At 43.4% G+C, this 21,698-nt stretch overlaps 1 protein-coding gene across 9 annotated transcripts in view; it reads right to left on the bottom strand.

Moving 5' to 3' along the window:
* Nucleotides 1-786: 786 nt before the first annotated feature.
* The window catches only part of LOC146505529 (transcription factor COE3), a 67,879-nt gene continuing 46,967 nt past the window's right edge, over nt 787-21,698 (bottom strand). For 4 of the 9 annotated variants that reach the window (XM_085182325.1, XM_085182329.1, XM_085182326.1 and 1 more), the window contains exons 10-16: nt 21,528-21,654; nt 10,932-11,020; nt 5,836-5,901; nt 5,437-5,608; nt 4,894-5,079; nt 4,382-4,471; nt 789-3,054 (exon numbers count right to left, since the gene is read on the bottom strand). In XM_085182325.1, coding sequence (XP_085038451.1) covers nt 3,023-3,054; nt 4,382-4,471; nt 4,894-5,079; nt 5,437-5,608; nt 5,836-5,901; nt 10,932-11,020; nt 21,528-21,654 — 762 coding nt within the window. In that variant the 3' untranslated portion in view covers nt 789-3,022. Of the gene's footprint in view, nt 3,055-4,303; nt 4,472-4,893; nt 5,080-5,436; nt 5,609-5,835; nt 5,902-10,931; nt 11,021-21,527; nt 21,655-21,698 lie in introns of all 9 variants that reach the window. The other 5 variants (XM_085182320.1, XM_085182324.1, XM_085182323.1 and 2 more) reach the window with 3 other exon arrangements.

The raw sequence follows: 21,698 nt of genomic DNA, 5'->3' as shown, positions 1-21,698 counted from the left end.
TCCAATAAAAGAGGCTCTCACGATGATTGAATGTTGTGGCAGAGCCAGTGGCTGATTGTTGGGTACAGGGAAACCTGCTGAGACAATATACTGTACCTCGAGCTCGCCTGCCAGGCTTCAGAGCGCTCAAAACTAAACTTGTCTTTTTTTTTTATTTGATTGCACTTTTACCCTCAGAATTTTTCTTTCTTTGGCTGTTTTTGCTTGGTTCGGTTTCTAAAGAAATGCGCTGTTTGTCCTAACATTTTTTTAAAATAATAAGACACGGCGGTGCGCAGGAGATGGATCCAAACCTGTGTATCTGTGTGGCTGTTGTTATCAGATATGCTGGATTATCGAGGGAATGATTTGAAGAACAAGGCGGCTGAAAATTAAATAGTTCTTTTTAGCGTATCTGTCCTTTGCGCTATCAGCAGCTCCTGGGCTATCTCCTGTGCTGCCAGATCTGTGCATGCTGTTTGACATAATAAGCTGCGATATGCTGATTGGCGCTCAGGTTGACGCCGCTTAATTGTGCATTTATGGCAGAGGTGGCCTCGGACAATGTTGCCTTGATGAGAAATTGACATTTTGCGACCTGCTCACCGCGACCACTCAGGATGCCAGATAAGATGCTCAGTTGTTTTTAAGGAGAACCACTATTCTTCCCTCAAACACTTCTATCCTTCTGTTTGACCCACTTGATGAGTATAGATTTCACCACGGCCCCCTTTCAACGCTCTAACTATAAGAGGTTCAAAACGATACCAGCCCTTATAGACAAAGGATAACCTTGCTCTTTCAATGTATTGATTCTTTATTAACTAGGTGGCTTAATGCAATGAAATGAGGGATTTGAATGAGCCCCATTTGGGGTGTTTTGAATAAAAAGCTTGCACTGTTTATGAATGGCTACAATGAACCTTTGAAGCACCACAGATGCAGGATATGCTGATACAAAGACCAGTAGGAATATGTCACAATGTCAGAGTGCTTTGCTGAAAGAATATGAGTAAAGAGCAGTTTTCATCTTTTATGGATGTTACACTTTTTCCACAGGTGTCAAACAATTATCTCTATAGCAATGTCTAAACACTACATCTTACAGACGAATCACAGGTTTGTCCTCAGAAGTTTCTACTGTCTTTTTCTTGTTCCTGATTGTCAGTTTGTCTGCCAGCCAAACTGTACTTCAAACTGAAGAAGTCCACAGTTGAGTAGCTATTGTGTTTTTACTGAAAATTTTAATAAAACATCGCTTATTCATTTCTGTTTCCATTCCAAATGTTGAACAGTTTTAAATTTGTCTTCCCTGTAAACACAAGTAAGCTATGTGGCAGAGTCATAAGTGGTGAGTAAAAATGACTTCTATACATTCTACAAAACAGAAAAAAATACAACCACAGATGGAGTGTTTTTTTTTTTTATCTCCAAGGTTGTCCCTCATGCACATTAGTCTCTATTGGATCTTAACAACTATCATATGGGTCACAAACAATTTATTTGACAATACAACCAACAAAGTTTTCTCCAAAATGGTCTGTATAGATAATTTAAAATCAATACAAAAATAAACAATGAAGTTTGACTTCCCCTTTAAAAAATGGACAGAGAGTCTTGACGGAGTAACACAAATTTTGAGGATACACATGAAATATATGCACATTGCATTTCATCAAATACAAAAAGAAAAACAAATGAAGGCAACAGTTCTTGGCTGAATTATCTGTGCTGCATCACTATATTAAGGGCATGACGATTAATACATACATAATGAAAAGCAATATACAAAATTTCAGAGATAAATACATTATTTATAGTTGATATGTTACAAAATTTCCCTCAGTGAGCGCAAGTGTGTATTGGAACAGAAATATGACAATGAACTACTATAGTCCTACATTGTCAATGGATTGTAATTTAGTTTTGGGTTTTTTTCATTTTTTTTTTTTTCATTTTTGTTGATCTAAAAGAACATGAAAAAGACAGATGTATAAATATTTAGCACACGTTTGGCAATATCACAATAGTCTACAATTTTTTTTTTACCACATATAAAACACATAAGGGAGTTGGAGCTAGGGGGGGGAGACTGCTCCTCATCAACAAGAAACAGACTTCACAGTAGCCTAGGAATGCATTAATATACAGTGCTAGCAAAAAAGTTGAAAAACATGGCAAAACACACTTGCTTAAAAGGAAGCTCTAGACATGGAAGTACATCATATTCATCAACAGAGCAGTGTTTTGTACACATCAGTGTGCTTGTTGAATCAAAGAGGATTTTTTTTTTACTTTTGAAGATGATTTCTAGCTACAATAAATTACAAAATTTAAGTTAAAATGCAGGAATGAAACATGATACAACGTTACCCACCCAGCCCTGCCCCTTTTTACTCGTATTTGTTGTACTTTTATGATCGCTTTTCTACATTATATATCTCATATATTTTCCAGTTGAAATTCAAACTGTCTTGGCCCCTGTGTATTTTTCTCACACATAAAAATACAAAAAAGTCACATTATAAAGACACACAACTGTTGTGAATCTATTAAAAGAGAGTTGAAACAGAAAACAATTTCTGAGGCAAACAAGTTCATTGGCAAATGTACTGTACATCAGTGTTTTTACTTTACAACCAGATGGTGAGTCCACAGAGTCCCTTCCAGTATTGAGCGTGTGGTTGATTGGACAAATCCGAGACCGAAGCGCAACCCGACAGGTATACAAAATAAACACTTCATCATCCTGTGTCCTCTTCAAGGGTGATAAAATGGGAGGAGGGTGGGGGAATAAACAAAAAAAATCCCACAGAAAAAAAAATATTGTTCATCATGAAATCCTTTTTTTTCTGCAGGCTGTGAAAGTCAATGAAAATTAAAAAAAAAAAAAGTCTTTCTTTTCTTTCTTTTTTTTTTTCTTCGTCTTCAAAAACAGAACAAGCGGTGGACTATACATTGCACCAGCCTTTTGCAGTGTGCTGAGGGGGTGCCCTGTGAAGTGGTAGTGGGTAGACTGGTGCTTGAGATGACGAAAGTGCATTTACATTGGAGGGACAACTAGGCCGGACATGGCTGGGGACAAAAAAGAGAGAAAGGTAACGGAGATTAGTTCATTAGGCTAAAGCAGGTATGGATATAAGTATGAAAAACTATTAAAGTGTTGTAATTTAGTGCATGCATGGCATGTGTGTGTGTGTGTGTGTGTGCGTGTGTGGCCATCTGACAGTGCGCAAGTGCGTGAATGTAAGCCTTAATGTGCCTGTTTGCGTATGAGCCTGTGAGTGTTTGCCGTGTCCGCCAGCCTGCTGCTGCGTGTCCTCCTAACGGGGAGAGTTTGAAAACCTCCCTCCTGCTCTGACATTTCAGCCCCCAGCACGCCAGTCTTGCTATGTGTGATATTTCTCCTGGCATTGGGGTAATAGCAAACACTGGCCCAGACTCCCAGGAGACACAGCCGTGGTGACGGCAGAGCAACAACACGGTCACTTCCCACAATGCCACAATGCTACAGTACCAGACACCCAGACTCTCCTCTCCGCAAATTCAGTCCTATCACTTCCTTTCCACCCGTCATCTCTTCTTTATCCTTGACTCTCCAACACCGAGCGGCACATTAGTCCTACGTTTCCCCATTCCCCAAGTTATGCCTCTGCGTCATTATCCAAGAGAGATTAGGCAAGATCAAAGGTAGCTTCCGTTATTTTACTGAGACCATCTGCTTAGGATATCATTAGCAACTGTACCTCACCCTGAGAGTTTATATATTCAGTATTTTCACACGTTTTAACAATTAGGCGACTAGTGAAGTGCTGGGATGATATATTATTATATTGCTCTGAGTATATTTGTAGAGTCATGGTTGAAATGCTTTTAAGTTTGCCAGCGCAGATGATGGCAAGGCATTGCTCATTAATTTCTGCACAACATGTATTAATAAGTATGAACGTGTAGCAAGATGAACTTTAATTTCCCACTTCATTAAGCCCAATGTTATTAATCTTGGGGCACACACTACGGCTAAGCTTGTTTTCAAAGCAATCATGTTGGTCATGACACATGCACAAAACCTAATAAACATAATTACTAAAACAATTCTGGGAAGGTCTTTTCCTGCGACATCAGAGGGGATCATTTGTATGAAAGGGCAACAAGGATGTATGTTTGTGTGAATGTTGGCGAAGACGCGGGATGAAGCTTGCGCTCCTACGCTTGTGCGTGTGTGCAAAGGCATGCTCTGTGTGAGTGTGTGCGTCTGAATGTAAACTGAAAGGTGTAAATTGGCCTGTCAAAATGCATATATTTGTAATGATTAATCCCTCACCAAACCGGACAGAGGCCTGAGCAGCGGTATCTGACCAGTAGTCCGTAGGGAAGGGATGAGGGGGTGAGGGGGGCTCACCTTGCAGTCCGTTGCCGTTGGCGCTGGTGCAGGAGGGGGGTGGGGAGGCCTGGGGTCGGACCACAGGGGCGAAGGCGCTCTTTTGTTTAACTGTGGAGACGATAGGGAAGGAAAGGAAAGGAGGGAGGGTAAGAGTGAGAACGTGCTGTGAGTAGTGCTCAAGAGGGAGAGGGCAGTTAAGGTAAGGCTGGGATAGTATTACTGCCAGGGGGGATACACGATCAGTACTCACAGGCCCCTACCATCAACATCTTGCCCAGTTGAACAAACACAGGTGGCAAATGGTGAAAGACAAAATGAATATTTCTTTGATTCTAAGCTGCGCGCGTGTTCTCCAAAGTGCTAAAACTAAACAAGCCCCTGTGAATAGCCGGTAATATATTATCACCATCGGTAATTTTATAAACCCCCGTCAGAAATGATTCATAGAAGTGAAAACGAATGTGGGAGCTGGAATTAAATCAGCAGCAGCTTAGTGCTACTACAGCGTGCGATAGTGGCAAGCTACTCACTTCCATATGGGGAGTTGGCAGAGGATCCGTTGAGGAACCCAGGGGAGCTTGGCACTCCCAGGTTCATACCGGCATTGCCGTAGCCATTCATGCTGTTGCTGACGGTGTTGTAGCTCGACTGCTGTGGGGTGCTGCTGGAGATGTAGCCCCTGGGGGACACGCTGCTGGTGTTCCGGCTGTAACCCACTGAACAACACAAGAAAAAAGGAGAGGGATATTTTTTTAATGTATGTGGAGTGTTTGCTAATTACAGTAAAAAAAAACAACTATGGAGTTTTGCTGTTGCAGTAAAATTTCTATATTAACGCATGCTGCGGATGCCAGTTTAATAAGAAGAGAACTTGACACGTTAATTGTGAACCCAGCGTTCAGACATAATTCCTGTTCAATTTTCTTACTTTAATAAGAAAAAAGGAGGGAAATGTAACTATTTCTCATTTTCCTGCAAACCCCCTGGAATCCCCTCAAGGGCCCACCTCCAGGTCCCCCCACCCCACTTTGGAAACCCACCTGAATTGCAAAGCCATATCCGAAATCTCATACCTTGGTCATTTCCTTGTGACTCAGACACATTGACTGCTAGTTGGCTGCTGAAGGAGTTGACTCCCATCATGCCGTGGGAGGCTGTGTTAGCGAGAGAGGGGATCTGGTTGTGGTTGCGGGGAACGCTGTACAGGGCCTCTGCGATGTCAGCTGCCCTCTTCAGAATGATCTCCTGAGAAGCACAGGGGAAGGTTTTGTTATTTATGTTGTTGTTTTTTGCTTTTTCTTTATAGCTGTGCTTTTTCTTTGATGCATGGTTCATGACTATATGGTTAACTCACAATGCACGTAGCCTACATTGTTCCAGATATAGTGGTAAAAATACCCTTTGGTGATACTAAATTGTTTCTTACTTAGCAGAGGTACAAGCATGCTTAAATTAGCTGTGTGGACACGGACCTGATTGTTGTGAGGCATTCCATACAGGGCTTCAACGAGATCAGCCGCCCTCTTCAGTAACACCTCCTGATGAGGAAAGCAGTGGGAGTAAATGTTAAAACCTAAAGAGATTACATTGGAGAGCCCAGTGGTACGTACAGTAACAGAAAATATCAAAAGCAACATTGCGCAGCAGGGTCGCGGGGAGCTTTAGAAATGTTTACATATTCAAACACTAAATAAAAGCCACCTTGATTTAAGAGGCACTAGAGCTGCATTTATATGGCACTACCATTTTACTCCTTCCAACCATGCGGAGCAGTGAATAATGTTCCCTATCTTAATTAAACTGGCATAGTCCTTTAAAAACAACACCTCACCCCTGATTCTGGGCTTCACGTTTGCTCCAGAGTTCACCGCTGAGTCCCCTCTCTTCAGAACAATAAAGTGAATTAGCTCTGGGTTAATCTAGTTCTGTTGTAATGACATTAAGGAATTTTTCAATTAACCTCTTTGACTGGCTGTTGCAAAGGACTTCACAAATGACTTCCCATCCAGCAAGAGCTGGGTGCTTGTGCCTTGGGGACACGGATGCTCAGGATGTGGTCTTATCCATGTCTGCATGCTTGCCCCCGCTTGACAATGCGGATTAGCTGTGTTGCTTTGGCTCTTAACACTGAAAATGAGTTGGCCCCGGATCCCGTTCCCCCCCACTCTCTTTCGGGCTTTCAGCAAGGTGGGGTTTGGCCCGTTTGTGTATCTTTATCTGCTCTTTGAATTCAGCACTTACAATTAAATCCCTCTCAAGCAACCAGGCTGCTCTCTTTGTTTTCTATAATACAGAAGGCAATATGCTCAATGAAAAATCCTCTCCTCCTTTTAGAGTGCATATAATCTGACAAAGGCAAGTTGCAGACACGGCTCTCGCGTGTGTTTTAAAACGCTCGCTTGTTGTCACCTGCTGTAGAGCAGAGATTTGTCGCCTGTGCTGTTAGAACCCTGGTTAAAAGCAATGCAAATCTGTCACCAGAAACATCTCAGATGGCGCTTGTTTTCTTCCCACATTTGCTGTGTTTTCTTTTGCGGGCCCCGGTAATTTGTCTGAAGTGTTCCATCACTTGGCAATAGCAGTGTGGGATTAAGACGGCAGCTGCCATAAATGAATGTAAACACAGCCTTCGCGCCTTCAAACAGCGGCCTCCAAGACTTGGCCTGCATTTCCAAGGCACAGCGTATGTAGTGTGTATGGAGCGTGTGTATGGGCCCTTTCATCCAGAGGAGCATATCTACCACACTCCTTGATTTATCAAGATGAATCACTGTAGAAGCCACTTCCAGCGTATGCCATGCTCTCTTATAGAAACATATCGCTTAATCCACCCCAAGTTACCGGATGGGTGGCTCTTAGAATGGGCATTTACCTCTGAAATTGGTGTGTATGCTCAACGTTGCATGCATCTAGTTTGCATACAAATAAAGAATTATGGTTGTCGTGAGGCAGGTAGACTAAATGAGAGGACCAGCTGTCTTGATGTGTTCTCATCAGGCAGAACAGATTTCTCTCTCTCTTGCTGAGTGAGATAAAGTGGTTTTCTTTCTTTTTGTCTGCAGTTAATAATTACCAATAATCTATTCTATCATATTTCAAGATCTCCTACATGGCTCTCAATTTTAAACAACAATTAAAGCAATTAAGACTGTCGCGTTTGCAAGCCATGTTTCATTCTCTGTAAAACGTCCTCTCCCTCCTTGTCCATATGGTACTTTGCAGCAGTGACATAAGGAGAGCTTGGAAAAAGGAGGGAGGAAAACGATATTGCCTCTCATCCTTAATCTGTCGTTTACCGCGTGGTGTCTTAACTAACCAAGTTGACTCGCAGGGCTATGCTTAAGTGGCAACCTAGTCATATCCGAGGATGATGAGAAGTGCTGCACCCAATCAAGGAAGAAGTTTGTTTTCTTCTGACGAGACGCTTCCATGCGTATCGGCTCACGCTGTGAATACGATTAACACGGAATAGTGTTCTGAGGGCATTTCCATGTAAATCTCAATACTGCTCCAGCATAAGTGTAATTGGCTTTCTTGTCATGGAGACATATCAGAACACACCATGTTAAATTGAAACAATTAAAGGCTTCAAATGATTTCTGTTGTTCTGTGACAAATGCGTGACAGATTCCTTCTATTGTTTGCCGTGCTTTGCATAAAGGTCTCGTGTTCCGCAACTGTCTAAATGGGACTGCTCAGATAACAGATCACCTAAGATTTAGGAGCCGTTTTATGTTATTGCTGAGAAAAAAGGCGACCGGGGGGTGGGGGGGTGGGGGGAAGCCATATCAAATGATGTGTTATAAAAAATATCTAACAATAAGGAGATGTGGTCTAAAATGGCCTAAATGTGATTCTTCAAGCAGTAGATTAACATGGATGTTGTATTTATATTATCACAGTTAATAAAAAAGGGCCTAGGTTATGTAGCTTGGAGTGCTAATGCCATTATAAAACTGTAAGGCAATTACTCTGTTAGCTCTAGCCTGAGGTAATGAATGCATTTAGAAGCATAGGGCCATTAGATGAAGGTACTTCAAAGAGCACAGGAAGAGAGATTCATTTAAATACATGGGTAATTGCTTGACATGAACACATTTGTAATATTTTCTCCTTGTGGATTACACAAAGAATTGGAAAAGAATGGGCTTATGCTCATTTTGGGAGGAAAGAAAAGAATCCAAAGCAATCAGCTTAATAATAAAACAATATTGAGTTTCCACTTTTAATTTCATAATGAATCTAATTTGTTACAGAAGAAAGAAATTGAGTGTGATATAATGTGATATCCAGTCTATTTGTCCATTACTGCCAGAGGGCACAAAATGGTATTATAAATTGTCTTTTTTATATTATGAATAGAAAATTGTTTTATAACAAGATCTTAAAAGGGAGGGTGAATTCCAAAGTCTCTCTTCACTTAACGCAATGCCCGCAAACCAATCTCCTTTCTCATCACTTGACTGCTCACACTTATTACTTTCATATTCACCCTGGACTTTGCATTGAATTTTTATATCTCCACTCCTCCCACAGGGTCAGACTGTCATCTACGATGTTGTCTTAGAATTACGAGGTAAACTTCAATCAGAGGCAGCTTCCCCCCTTTTTTCTCTGTGTAGCAACAATATTAGCGTGCATCCCTTGCTATCCATGAGCACTCCCATATTGGCTTTCTGTCTCCTTACAATTACCACGTGTCTTACTGGTCCCAGGGAGAAGGCTGGTGGAAATCAATAGTGGAGTAATATTATCAACTGGAGGGTGAAGTCATGGGAGGGGGGAGTAGAGGTGGTGAGTGGGCTTGGTGTCGATTTGCCTTTCTGCTAATGCACACCGCGCGTCCTCCAGCTTTATCTTCTTTTTATAGAGTCTCCCTACCTCACCTGCACCCTGTAATGGCTGTTCTCTATATGCTGTTTCTGTTCTCATTCCAAATGTACATGCCAGCCTCGGCCCGCCGCGGGCTGTTTTATTGGGAATGTGCTTTTGACCCCGAGAGCTGACCCTCAGATGGCAAGCTTAACAATGACGAATCACTTGGTGGGATCATTTACATGCCCCCTGAACCCCATATTTGGGTCCATTAGAGAGCAAATCAAATATTTATGTTGTTTATTGGAAGTGCAGGGTTTCATCTCACTCTGTGATTGTTTCATGCAAAGGCTGGGAGACCATGCTATATTAAGTATGCGCACACCCAGGAAACTAATCTTGGGTTCAGTGTCAAAATCTGTCTCAGAGCCAACAACACTTTGTATTCAAGGAAAAAAAGAAAAGAAAGAAAAGAAAGGAAAAAAGGGAGGAGGGTTTCTCTGTAATAAAGCTGTGTTAAACACTGTTGCTCTCTTTGTTCACAAGATGTGGATTTCACAAAGACACTGGGTGACTTTATAAAATAAAAACAGTGCAGCTAGACTGACCCGTGATGCCTGCGGAGATAGAACGAGTCATGTGGATATGAAAGGGTAAGTGTACTTTACCTTTTGGTCTACGTTTACAGTTGAAATTAGAGTAACATTTCATGTCTAGGTGTTGTTTCCTGTCTCCACAGGGACTGGGTCTAATTGAAACACTTCATATACTGAACCAGGGACTAGCTGTGATGTTCCATTTCTCCACATTGCCTTGGTCAAATGTCTATAGCTACCACACAGTCTGTTCTTTATTAAATTGTCCGTTGGACATTAATGATATTGCGGTGTAGCATGCTGGGATTTAATAGATAAGGTCTTTAAAGGTTTTACAGTATTATTAAAACTCTGAGGTGGCCTCCACTTTACTGCGTGCCGAGGGGTTTTGAAAGTACTAATCAGTCATATTATTACACTTGACACATCTGGAACGTCAGTCATCAAAATGGTTACTGGCAGGGTAGCAATTAGTGAAAACACACAGATAGATTTTATCAATCGGAAATGGAAAGAGCGCAAGAATCAAAGGGGAGAAAAAGAATAAAAGAATCAAAGCGGTTCTGCAGGGGAGGGTTTTTTTCTCACTGTTTGCACCCAAGTTTTCGTGCTCAGGTCTTTCAATATTCCAGCGTCTTTATGTGCCACACCGGTGTGTGTAAAACTGATGTGGCTTTCAACTCCTTCACCAAGGTTCAAAAGAAAACAATAAGAAAGCTAAAGCATAATAACATGCAGTCTTTGTCTATTAGCCGCAGTAAGACTAGGGGGTTTACGGCACAGGGTTCTGTAAACAAAAGATTAAACCAAATCGAGCTGCAGAAAATGAAAGGAAAACATGAGTGGGGTAATGAGGGTGCAGACGTCGTTCCTGACCAGATTACCATCTCCACAGACTACTGGAGAGGAAAACGCCTGATTGAGCTATTTTACCACACAGAGAGTTTACGCCTCTCTCCACACACAAAACCAATAGCATTACCACGCTGGTTAGTGGGTAAGCCACATATGTGAAGAAAATCTGTTAGAGTTTTGGGTCATACTGCTCTGCTTGGTTGTAATGTTGTTTTGTTTATTTGTCAAAGAATTATAACCCAGACCGCTCTGTGTCATTATGGTTCTTTTGGTTTTCAGTGCAGCAGAGACACTGTACTGACCTTTGGTAACCTCTCAGGGTCGCCGGGGTGTCTGGGGATGACCTTCTGCAGCCTCTGGAACCCATAGTCGATGGTTGGCTCGTTCAGGGCTGAAAGAAAGACGAGAGAAGGTGAAAATTAGAGCATTGTGGGGGCTAAACTAATTGAGAAATGAGTTAGAGTTTACAGTAAAATAGTCATTTCCAAATCCAAACCTCAAGGGCCAGACAGTGTTTTATACGACACAAGTTCCTCTGACACTTGTGCCACTAAGTGCTATTCCATTAAAAGCCATGATGACCTACATCAGTCTGAGGATTCTTCAGAGGGGCCCTCCCCCTTTTTATCTGCTTGAGAATATTGACTAAAGCAAACTACATAGCGGCGGTCTTTTAATCTAACAGAGCCTTAATAATCTGTGAAAGGCTGTCCACACATTGATCTAGTGTAAGTTGCCGTCATTTCACCCTTCTGCACCAACTGTACTGCAACACTGGCCGTGTGAAATACGGCAGCAGATCCCATGGAGCCATTAATCTCTCCCACCCCTCAAATAGTAATCTGGGGCATGAAGCATATTGGGCGATGAATCAGAGGCACAAAGTAAATGAATCATAACCCAGACTTTGGTGAGAGCAGGGCGTTTTATGTCTGACAGTCCTAATGGGTAATTGAAGGTTTCCTTACAGCTCCGCCTGATTCTAAACAATCATGTGTACACTCATAGCCAGGACAAGGCGAGGGAGGCAGGGCAGAGGAGAGAAGGAGGGGAGGAGTGGAAGAAAGGAGGAGAGCAGTGTAAAGGGGGAAGGAACGACTTAATAGAGAACATCACTTCTCAATGTAGATATCATTTTCAGGAGAGTAACTCCACCGAGCAAGGCGCTTCATAAATCAATGGCTTTCTATGGAGACTAATAAGAGCTGCCTGCCTCTATTCATTGTTCAGCCTGTAATTTGGCCCATCACTCATTACTCAGCATGTAATTTCAGCATTAACACCGCACAGCTCGCTGAACCTGCTGAACACCAGAGAATGTGAAAGCAAGCAAACCCCCCCCCCCACACACACACGCAAACACACACAAACACACACACGCACATAGAGGCAGGCAGGGCCACTGGAGCACAAGCCAGGGAGTCAGGGCAGGAAAAGGAACATTTATGTTTCTCATTCTTTCTTTTGTACATCAGATACACATGCACAACCCCAAAACACACCCATAAGGCATACTGCACCTACTCACGCATACTTATGTTACTCACACACATACTTATAATTGAACACACCACTTGTGCTAAAACTCAAATACGGTAATTGCTAGCTCAACCGCTCAAGTGGAGCAGTTATGTGTTCAAGCATGGACAATGCAGGGTGATAATCGATAGCAAGGATCTGGCTTACAAATACAGTGATATTCAGCCTCATAGGCTGGACACACCTGAATAAACCCATGCCACAACAACATACACTGCTGGAAATCTGATTTGACATGTCATCATGCGTCCCGAAACGACAAAGGTCTGCCTTGGAATGTGGGGGAAAGCCATCTTCTCCTTAATAAAGGATTGATCTGCTGTATTGATCGTACATGACAAGGCTATAGCAAGGAATTTGCCCCCTTTCTTTTGTTATTTCCACCCCCCTTCCCCTTCTTATCTATGCACTCTGGCAGTCCCGTACATGTGTGCATGTGTACACACACGAGTGTGTAGATGTGAGTGCATATGGCCGGCAGAGAGAGTGTATGTGCACGGCAGCCCTGCCAGACCCTGCTGCTCAGTGTGATGTAAATTGTGTATGTGTAAAAAGCACTCCATAATCAGGCCATCCATCATCAGAGGCTGTCAGTGGGCTCTCTCAGGGTGATACATCACGCTCTCCTGTCCTCTGCCTCAGTTGGGGCCTACACAACCCGCCAGGCATGCTGGGAACACAGCCGGAGAGACGTACAGTACAGGACAAGACCTAGGTTGGGAGAGGTGTTCTGTTTGATGTGCCTCTCCCAATGATAATGATGCCCTCCTGTAAATGCATGTTTTGGAGGGTAGGGTCTCCTTAATCCTTGAAATGTGGTTTACGCTGGATTTTGTCGACAGCTTTCACAGTTTATTACACACCTAAATATGGAGGAATCGAAACGCCTCGAACTAAACCAATATTAGATGTAAAGTTTTCTCCGTCATGGTTTAACACCTGGCAGAATCGCCTGCAGTTCTCGTCCAAGCGTCAGGCATGATCTCTACATGTCGACATGTCACCATCTCATCTATCATGGAGATGATCTTTGTAACAACCCCGGCATAATGAAATTGGTGACACGGACCGCCATCTGCTATTGATTTCATGCAAATGCTTTTGACAGCTGATGGAGACTTGCATTAGCGCTAAACGGTGCTGTCAGTTGATGAGTTGACAGTTTTGTAGTCATAGCATGTACACTAGTGCAGACAGACACAGACAATGTCAATAATCCTGTAAGAGCTGCTGATGATATATACTGAGCACTTATATTCAATCTAGACAATAAATGTGTTATGAGTGCAGTCGTTGCATTGCGCCTCACATTTTTTCTTTCAGGCAAAGATTTTCTTTCATGTGCTGAGCTTTTACAAGAATCATTGGGACTACTCGCCTTACTTTTCCTCACACCACACACATTGACAGCAGCCCCACCTCTTCACCTCATGTCTTTTTTAATCCTTGACACATCATTATGTTCCAACTTCACACTCTGTCGTAAACTTTACTCTCTTCTAAAGAGCAGCTCTGTGATGCCCCGGCATGACTCAATGCATGCCAGAATTTGTTTGCTCCTTCCAGTACAATATGGAGAGAGAGGTGGGGTGAGGGTGTGGACAAAGCATGCCCCCCTCCCCCTAACCTCCTCCTTACCCCTCCTTGTAAGGCTTCTCAATCGCTGCAAGGAAACATGAAACCCTCCACACACATCCCATAAATCCTGAATTGGGTGGGGAGTCTAGCCGAGGGGAGGGGGGTGGGGTGGGGGGGGACTGGAGGAGGTATGATACGGGTGGGGGGGTCGCTGGCACGTTCCAGTCACGCCCGCTTCCCGGCCCGCGGCCAATCAATACCACTTTCCTGTTTTAGAGGCGGGTAATTATGAGGTGGAGAGATTGTGTGACCTCTCACCCCTGCTGCATTACTCGCCTGATATTAAGATAAATTGCCTGATTTTGGGTAAACATATGCTGCAATTCAAACTGTCAGCACTGGTTTGCTCAGGGATAATTTGTATTGATCTCCTGGCTTCTTCCCCATTTTGCTTACTGACCTCATGGATAATTAGAGAAAAAGAGACACGGGGAGGTAAGGCAGGGCTTGCATTTGAATACTTTGCAGGAGAGATGAAGAGCACATGCGGGGGGGATGTTGGGAGGTGGCAGAGGGAACATTAGAGACTAATAGAATTTTCATTTTCTCTCATTTTCGGCTCAGATTTAGACAGGTTACGTGTTTTGTTCAATTATATCTTTTTTTCTCTTTCCCTGCCTGTCTTATATACACAGCGATGGCCCGGGGTTTAATTTCTGTCGTGATACAAATTTTACAAATATAATGAGACAACAAAGTGACGGCGAATACGTTTCAAGTTAAACAGCTGATAACAAAAGGTTTTATTGCCATATGTGAGCAAAATTAGCATGGTAAGTGACGAAAGAACAGACGTGATAAAGAGTGTGCTTCCCCTTCACGAAGGTTTGGAAGAACATTTTTATGAATATTTCAGTCATTTTCTCTCTCCAGAGAGTGAATGATCATGTTTCAGAATATGAAGAAATGGAATGCATGACTCGGTGTGCAGCTGTGACCATATCATTTCCAATTTTGAATATCACGCATGCGCACGGGCATGCATGGCAGGCCTTCAGTGAGATTCCTCTGCCTGGAATGTGCAATTCCCAATCTTATTTTGATCTGATGCCTTAATCTGCCACCCTTTCATGCCACTAACACATTTTCTCTGAGAGCTCCTTTAGCCGCCTCAGTCGAGCCACTTTACTTAAAATGTAGAGTGGATGGCGTGTACATGGCATCTGAGTGTGGTCCGCTGCTCCTTCTCCATGTTCTCTAGAAATAGGACATGAGTAACCGCTCTACAAGAACACTGTAACATGGCCGTCTCTGGCAGCCAGAAGTGCTTACATGGCGATACAGCACAGTGTGCCCACAGTCCATATGAAAGCGGATTGAACACTTGTATTGGCTTACAGTATCGAGGTAAAAACATAGGGAAATGTTTGAGCAAAGCAGTAAATTTAAAGGAAATTGTTCCTTGTTAAGTCTATGAGCCTGAATGGAAGCTTGCACAGAGTACTAGCATTCCTGCCAGCCATTACAGCTTATTACGATAACTCTATCTTTCCAGGAGATAAAAACCTAGCCTTGTTGCCATTTGCCAGCTATTACTTTCGCTAATTATACTTAACTGCTTCGAGCTTATCTCCACTCCTCCTACACCATTGAGCAGTTATTTTTTTCTTTCCCCTTAACACAAATTAGAGGTGGAGTGGGAGTTGGAAAGGGGGAGACAGATAAACAGCACAGGCAGAAGTTCATTCAAGTGTTATTGCATTTGTGACTTGTCAAACAGTCTAACTGAAGCCTTCTAGGCACCTGCAGTCTGTTAGATGGATGCAGTTCACAACAGCATCAACACACATAATGACCTCTTCTCGTCAATATTCAACAGCTGCGGACGTAGGACGAGCGTATATCTTCACAGCGTTGCGTTAAGGAATTAAAACGGACTCCTGTGCGTACAAGGAAGGCGTGATATCCAGAAGTCATGCTGCTGCTCCTCAGTATAAATGTGTTCCAGTGTTGAGAGCAGAAAATACGCATGCAGACCATCGTAAAAAAAAAAAATCAACCAACACCAAACCAAGGCAAATTGAAATTTTCACAGCAAACCCACGCAAAGCAAACCTCATCTGTGTTAACACTGACCATATCATCTCCATCCACTGCAGCCAGTTATCACTCAGTGATTCCATCTCCAGCAGTCTCAAGATGAACAGGAAATTAAAATTTCAAAGATCTGCAGTTAAGATAAATCAATGGAGACAGATCAATGTTCATTGAAATTTCATGAACTTTGAGCCAATACAGATGAAAAAAACCCAGACAGTTACAGTCTCCAGCAGATATTGCTCCTGCAACAGATAAAATGTAATTAACACGCTTAAAAGGGAGCAATGTTACAGATTGCCCATCCATAATTCCACACTCCCTTCATATCGGTGGTATTATTAGAAAGGGCCGAAGACACCTGTTCAATCCTCTTAGATGACATCTAAAGTACTTGTGCCACTTCTCTGAGGACGTCAGCGGACTTTCACACATTACCGGCCAACAGAAATCAAATGGGTTCCCTTCACAGCTGATTGCAAGCGCAAATTAATATTGTAAAATGAAGATCAATACATGGACGGGGCACAGATCGATGACGGCTAAATTACGGCCGCATTTTCCCCCTCATTCAAGATGAGTTGTGTTTTCCTCTCAAAGTCAATACCGTGCTGCCTCCCTCATTCATTTCTCAATAAACTTGCCGATGAATTTCAATCAAAATGCGGCAGAGGAGGGGGCGGGAGGCTGGAGTTCTTTTAAAGCCCGTTGGGTGCAGATCATACTGAAAATGGGGCAAGAAGAGGAGGTAGAGAAAAAAAGAGGAGGAGGAGGAGGGAAAGATCCTCGTCTATCAAGAGCCCCCCTCCCTGCCTCCTGTGTCTATCTTTCCCGTGGCAGAGGACTGATGCTGTGACTTCGTGAGGACAATCCATTTTAAGAGCTATTACAAAACAGACCTCTAACGATACTGTGGGACAAAAAGTGGGTCCAATTAAAATTAAATCAATGAATACCATCCTTACTGGGAGGAAAAAAAGCACGCACCTATGCTTTCATTTTTCTCATGAAAGATAACCACAATGCATTTCACAGAGAGATGTAATGGGGGAAAATACATGCTCAACTGCAAGTGCTTATTTCAATCAATTTCCTGGAGCTGGATTTCACAGGTCACTTGCTGATAACACGCTGTGGAATAATGCCACAGTGTGCTTCTCAAAGCCTACCTGACAAGCTGCCTGACAGTGGGGGAGTGCGAGCACGTGTCACGTCAGCCCTCTAATTGGACACAAGGACCTTCCTCCGTGGAACCTTGTCGTGCTCCACACAAGCTCACAAGGCCTTCAAACCAGGCCCATCTAACTTGGCAATGAGTGTCTGCTCCACTCCCGTGGAGCTAGTGCTAAATACCAGCGTTGTAATGAGACAGGTAGGTATGGGGATATGGCTAGTGGATAACATGCTTTGACACATGCTAAAACTGTTGTGCCAACTGGTTACAACCCACGTGACTGTGGCAGTGACATTTATAAATGCCTATGTCATCTTTTCTCATTGTAGCAGTTCATACTGCAGGGGGATTTTCTTTTTCCTCCTTTAAATCAGCCTTTTTTAGAAATATCACAAATGTTGTGCGGAGTGGCTTTAAAGGGAGCGGAAGTATGAAGTCGTTTGGCGTGTGTGTTTCAAAGAGCTCCTCAAAAGCAGATCTGTTTACATACCTCCTTGAATGCCTTTGATTATAGCATATCTTTGCTGTAGGCCACACCCCGTCGCTGACCAGCAACCAACCGAGTACCAAACCCAACCCATCAGGACAGGAAATGAAAAGGAAGCACTTCATCTGATCAGCTTCTAAGTCTGGAACTTCAAAGTGACGGCAGGGTGGAGAGGAGACGCAAGGATAGGGCCAATTCACGAGCCGGACAGCACAGGACCCTATCTGATGTGCTTTGATAAAGACGTCTGCATTTGTTTGTTTAATTTTTCCTTTTTTTCCCCTTTTTTTAGGGAGAGTAGGGTCCACCGCTGTAACACTGTGTTCCTCTTTCTAAGAGCGGAGCATTAAGTGGGTTTAATTTTGGATTTGAGGAGTGGACTTCACTATTTATATCTCTGATTTGTGCATAGAGGTTGTCAGCTCAGTGTGGGTGCATGCATGTTGGAGACTGGCATTAAATAGTTTGACTTTCATAAAGCAGGAAGCTTTAGTGGAAGTGTATTTACAAAGAACCCTTACTTCTGCACTATCAACATCTCCCTTTTCCATCCCTTACAAGGTTGACATTTCTTGAGCTCCACCGGTATTGAGTGAAGCACACATGACCCCTTTGTCCTTATGTTGATGAATGACTGCCTCATACCCATTTTGTCAGATTTTGGTGCAGTGGAGTCGATAGCGTCACCTTGACGAGGAAAGTTTGTGATCCATCAGCCCTCAAGGCTGTCTGGCCACAACTAAGGCCTGGCAAGAACAGAACACTGTATGGGGGCATCCGCTTCATCCAAAAATCCTTCACCCAGTGTGCGCTGCAGTCTTGTGAGGTCGAACGAATGGCTCTTATTACTGCCGCTTTACAGTGAAGGGAGAAAAAAGAAAAAGAAAAAACACTTGACTTGTACTAATAGCTGCGAAGCCATGCTGGTCACCAAAGGTCTGAAGACGAAGCACCCTGTCAGTGCCCAGCTTGGGAAATTAGCAAATAATGTTCCCTTCCCCCTGACAAATGTGTGACAGCTCGCCTTCGCCAATCATTCTCTCCTAACGTTATGATGCATGTCCTGGATCCCCACTGGAGGATACAGGCGAAGTTTACTGACCCTCAATTTACCCATGACAAATGGGGTCCCGGTAAATGTGCGTTTTCTGGGGCGCGGAAGGGGTTCATTTTAAGCAATCCTGGTTATGTGGATGTCACTGATTAGGATAAATAGTGGCTGAGTGTGTTAGGACTGCTTGCAGAACCATATTACCAAGAGCCCGCATCGTTGCCCCTGGAGGGGAGCACTCGTGGAAACTTGGCCAAGATAGAAAACCAAAAGCTCTGATGCAATTAGGAGCTTAAATTGGATGAATTGTACACTCAAGTTTTTATTTATGATTTACTCTTTCATACGCTTATGTAAGTATGCAATAAAAAGGTGAAAATGCTGCAAATGAGGCCCGAAAATTGAGACCTTTTAGTTTAGAAATATTTAATCTGGCCCGCACGTACAGGTTTTAGGGTTTAATAAAGTGAAAAGTATAATAAAGTATTGACTCAGATACAGCCAGGACTTTCTCCTTTTGATTTTCTACAACCTTGCTGACAGCTGGTTCTACCAGTCCTGTCCTGACCAATAGATAACCAATATATGGATTAGACAGAGGACAAATCAGCAAGCTCCAAGGGACGACAAGCTTTTTAGAAGGTAAAAGGTATAGACTGTAAAACATCAAAATGGGCAACAAGTCATTCCTTTAAAAATGTGCCACTTAAAGAACGGATATAAGCTATTTAAAGCAGTCGGTAAACTGCAGGCTTCTCAAGTTTTATATAGTATGTCTGTTTGTCTCATTAGTGTTTTAAACATTCAAGAGTCGATGCCAACAGGATTATTTGACATATACTACACCGTGCTCTCTTTCTGAGAATGGATTGTGAGTTTTGGAGCCGTTCCAGGGTGCTAACCCGAGTGAGGACATGTCCCTCTGCTGTTCGAATTGACTGCAGTCTCCTCTGTGTTGACTCTTGGTAATTTGTGATAATTTCTTAAATTGAGCGAGTTAAATTTCCACAATTAGGGTGGTGGTGCAAGAAGAGTCAACATAAAAAAAAGTCTAAAAAGGCACTCCTCTCAAGCCGTGCTCTCAAGTCATGCTTGAAGCCATATGCTTTGATAACTAGACCTTTGATATGCACATGGTGCTCTCCAATATGACACCGTGCCTTTCTGTGCCTTTTAGACAGCACTGTGTCACTACATGCCCTTTTCAGCCCATGTAATGTGCTATTATAACTCCAAATCTATTTGCAAATGAAGTGCCATTTGCTCAAGAGTCAGAAACAGAAAGAAAGGCTATAGCTGGAAATGAGTTTCATTCTTAAATACAATATCTGCTCTCTTGCACTCAATGCATCAGCCAATTGTCATTTTATGTCCGAGAGATGTAGCTAACATCCTTTTACCTACTGTACGTGTGGAAGCAGCGATATCTTTTTCTAGCGTTATGCATTCTGCTCTTTTAACGGTTTCGTTCTCTCAAGCGTCAACCCCTGTACAATCAGGGTAAGCCACATAGGGAATAGCAGAGCAGAGGAGCCAGACCTGTCTATTGGTGACTTTCTCTTTTAATTCACCACACTAATCAATTGTACCACCGTTGCCTCGAGGGGTAATTGTATCTTTATACTAACTGGAAGTGAGTAGGAACCCAGGGAAGACAGAGAAGAAGAATGGTGGGAAAAAAAACAACAAAGATAGGGAGAAGGGGACACGTTTCCCCAGTAAAACCTGATGGTAATCATCCCAATCCGCTTAGCCTCTGTGACTAATGGGGTCTGTTCTTAAGGGACCTGGCACTTTCACTAGGGTGCTATAGAAGCCATTAATGTCTTAACTTATACACCTTCTCAGGGCTGCACAGTAACACATGTACACACACACACACACACATTTCCCCCTCACTCACTCTCATACAAATACACACATACACTTACGCAGCCACACTACACTCCTGTTTCATTATCCCAGTGCCTTGTTGGCCTCTGCTCTGCTCCTGCTAGGGAGGTTAAATGCAGGAGAGCTGGGCCAGACTGCACGGTTGGAGGAGAAGGGGACGGGTGGTTGGGGGTGGTGGTGGAGGTGGTGGTGCTGGAGATTTTGGAAGTGGGAGGGGGGACTTGATGAGAAACAGCTGCCCCAGGATGGAGGGGTCTGGATGGGGATTTTGGGTGAGGGAGTTGGGGGGGGGGGGGGGGGGGGGGGCTGCGCAACCCTGGCCTTGAGCGTAGCAAGGCCAGGGTTGTGCTTGGAGGCTTGGGAGTGCAGGGGGAAGTGTGAGTGCCTTGACGCACCCCCATTTCATTCTGCCCATCAGAGTTGGAACAGTCAGAGGCTTCCAGGTCAGACAGGCTGTGACCCCCAGAACCTCTGTCTCCTCACCAATGATGACAGATAAGACCACCACTTCCTTCTGTTAGCCAAGATAATCAGATCCTTTACTTAGAGTGTGACACACACACTCCCCTTCTCTCTCACGTACATATCTCTCCCTCTTTGCCGTTAATTCTCTCCTATGAATTCATGTTCAGCATACATGAGAATAACCAGATATATGTGTGCACTTAACCTACAGTAGATATGGCTTTTCTAATCTGATTTATTGTAAGAACATTTTGGCTTATAAAAAATTGGCTCATTAGCAGAAAGCATTATCTTTCTCACTAAAGAACAGATAAAGAGAACTAGCAGAAATAACTTTCCTGACAGCTTGATTCTAACAGAGCTTGGCAACGACCTTGTATGGTGGCAGGTCAGAGAGGGATCGAGTTGCGCTTGTAGTCGCCCCCCTCCACAACAGCTTTTCACGAGCAGTGCAAATCTCACACATTCAACATTCAGCAAGTCGGACGGTTAGTTCATTATTAGTGCCTGGACTTAAGGCTGGGGGCTCCATCCAGAAGGAAGGGGGAAAAGCGGGGGTACATGAATAAGCCTGTAGAAAAAGGGAGAGCAGGGTGGAGGAAGTTTTGACTCACCGGTATAGACGAATCTTCCAGGGGCGCCTTTGCAGAACTGCTTGGACTTGTAGGACAGCGTTACTTCCACAACACCGGGAATGTGCCGAGGTGGAGTCTGGACGCGGATGGCGTGGGGAGTTATGAGCTGGATCACAGAGATTAAAAAAAGGCAAAAGAAAAGAGAGTATA

The sequence above is a fragment of the Neolamprologus multifasciatus genome, chromosome 13 (genome assembly GCF_963576455.1).
Source record: "Neolamprologus multifasciatus chromosome 13, fNeoMul1.2, whole genome shotgun sequence".
Taxonomy (NCBI): Eukaryota; Metazoa; Chordata; class Actinopteri; order Cichliformes; family Cichlidae; genus Neolamprologus; species Neolamprologus multifasciatus.
The sequence above is the reverse complement of the archived record's forward strand: the minus strand, read 5'-3'. Positions and strand labels throughout refer to the sequence as shown.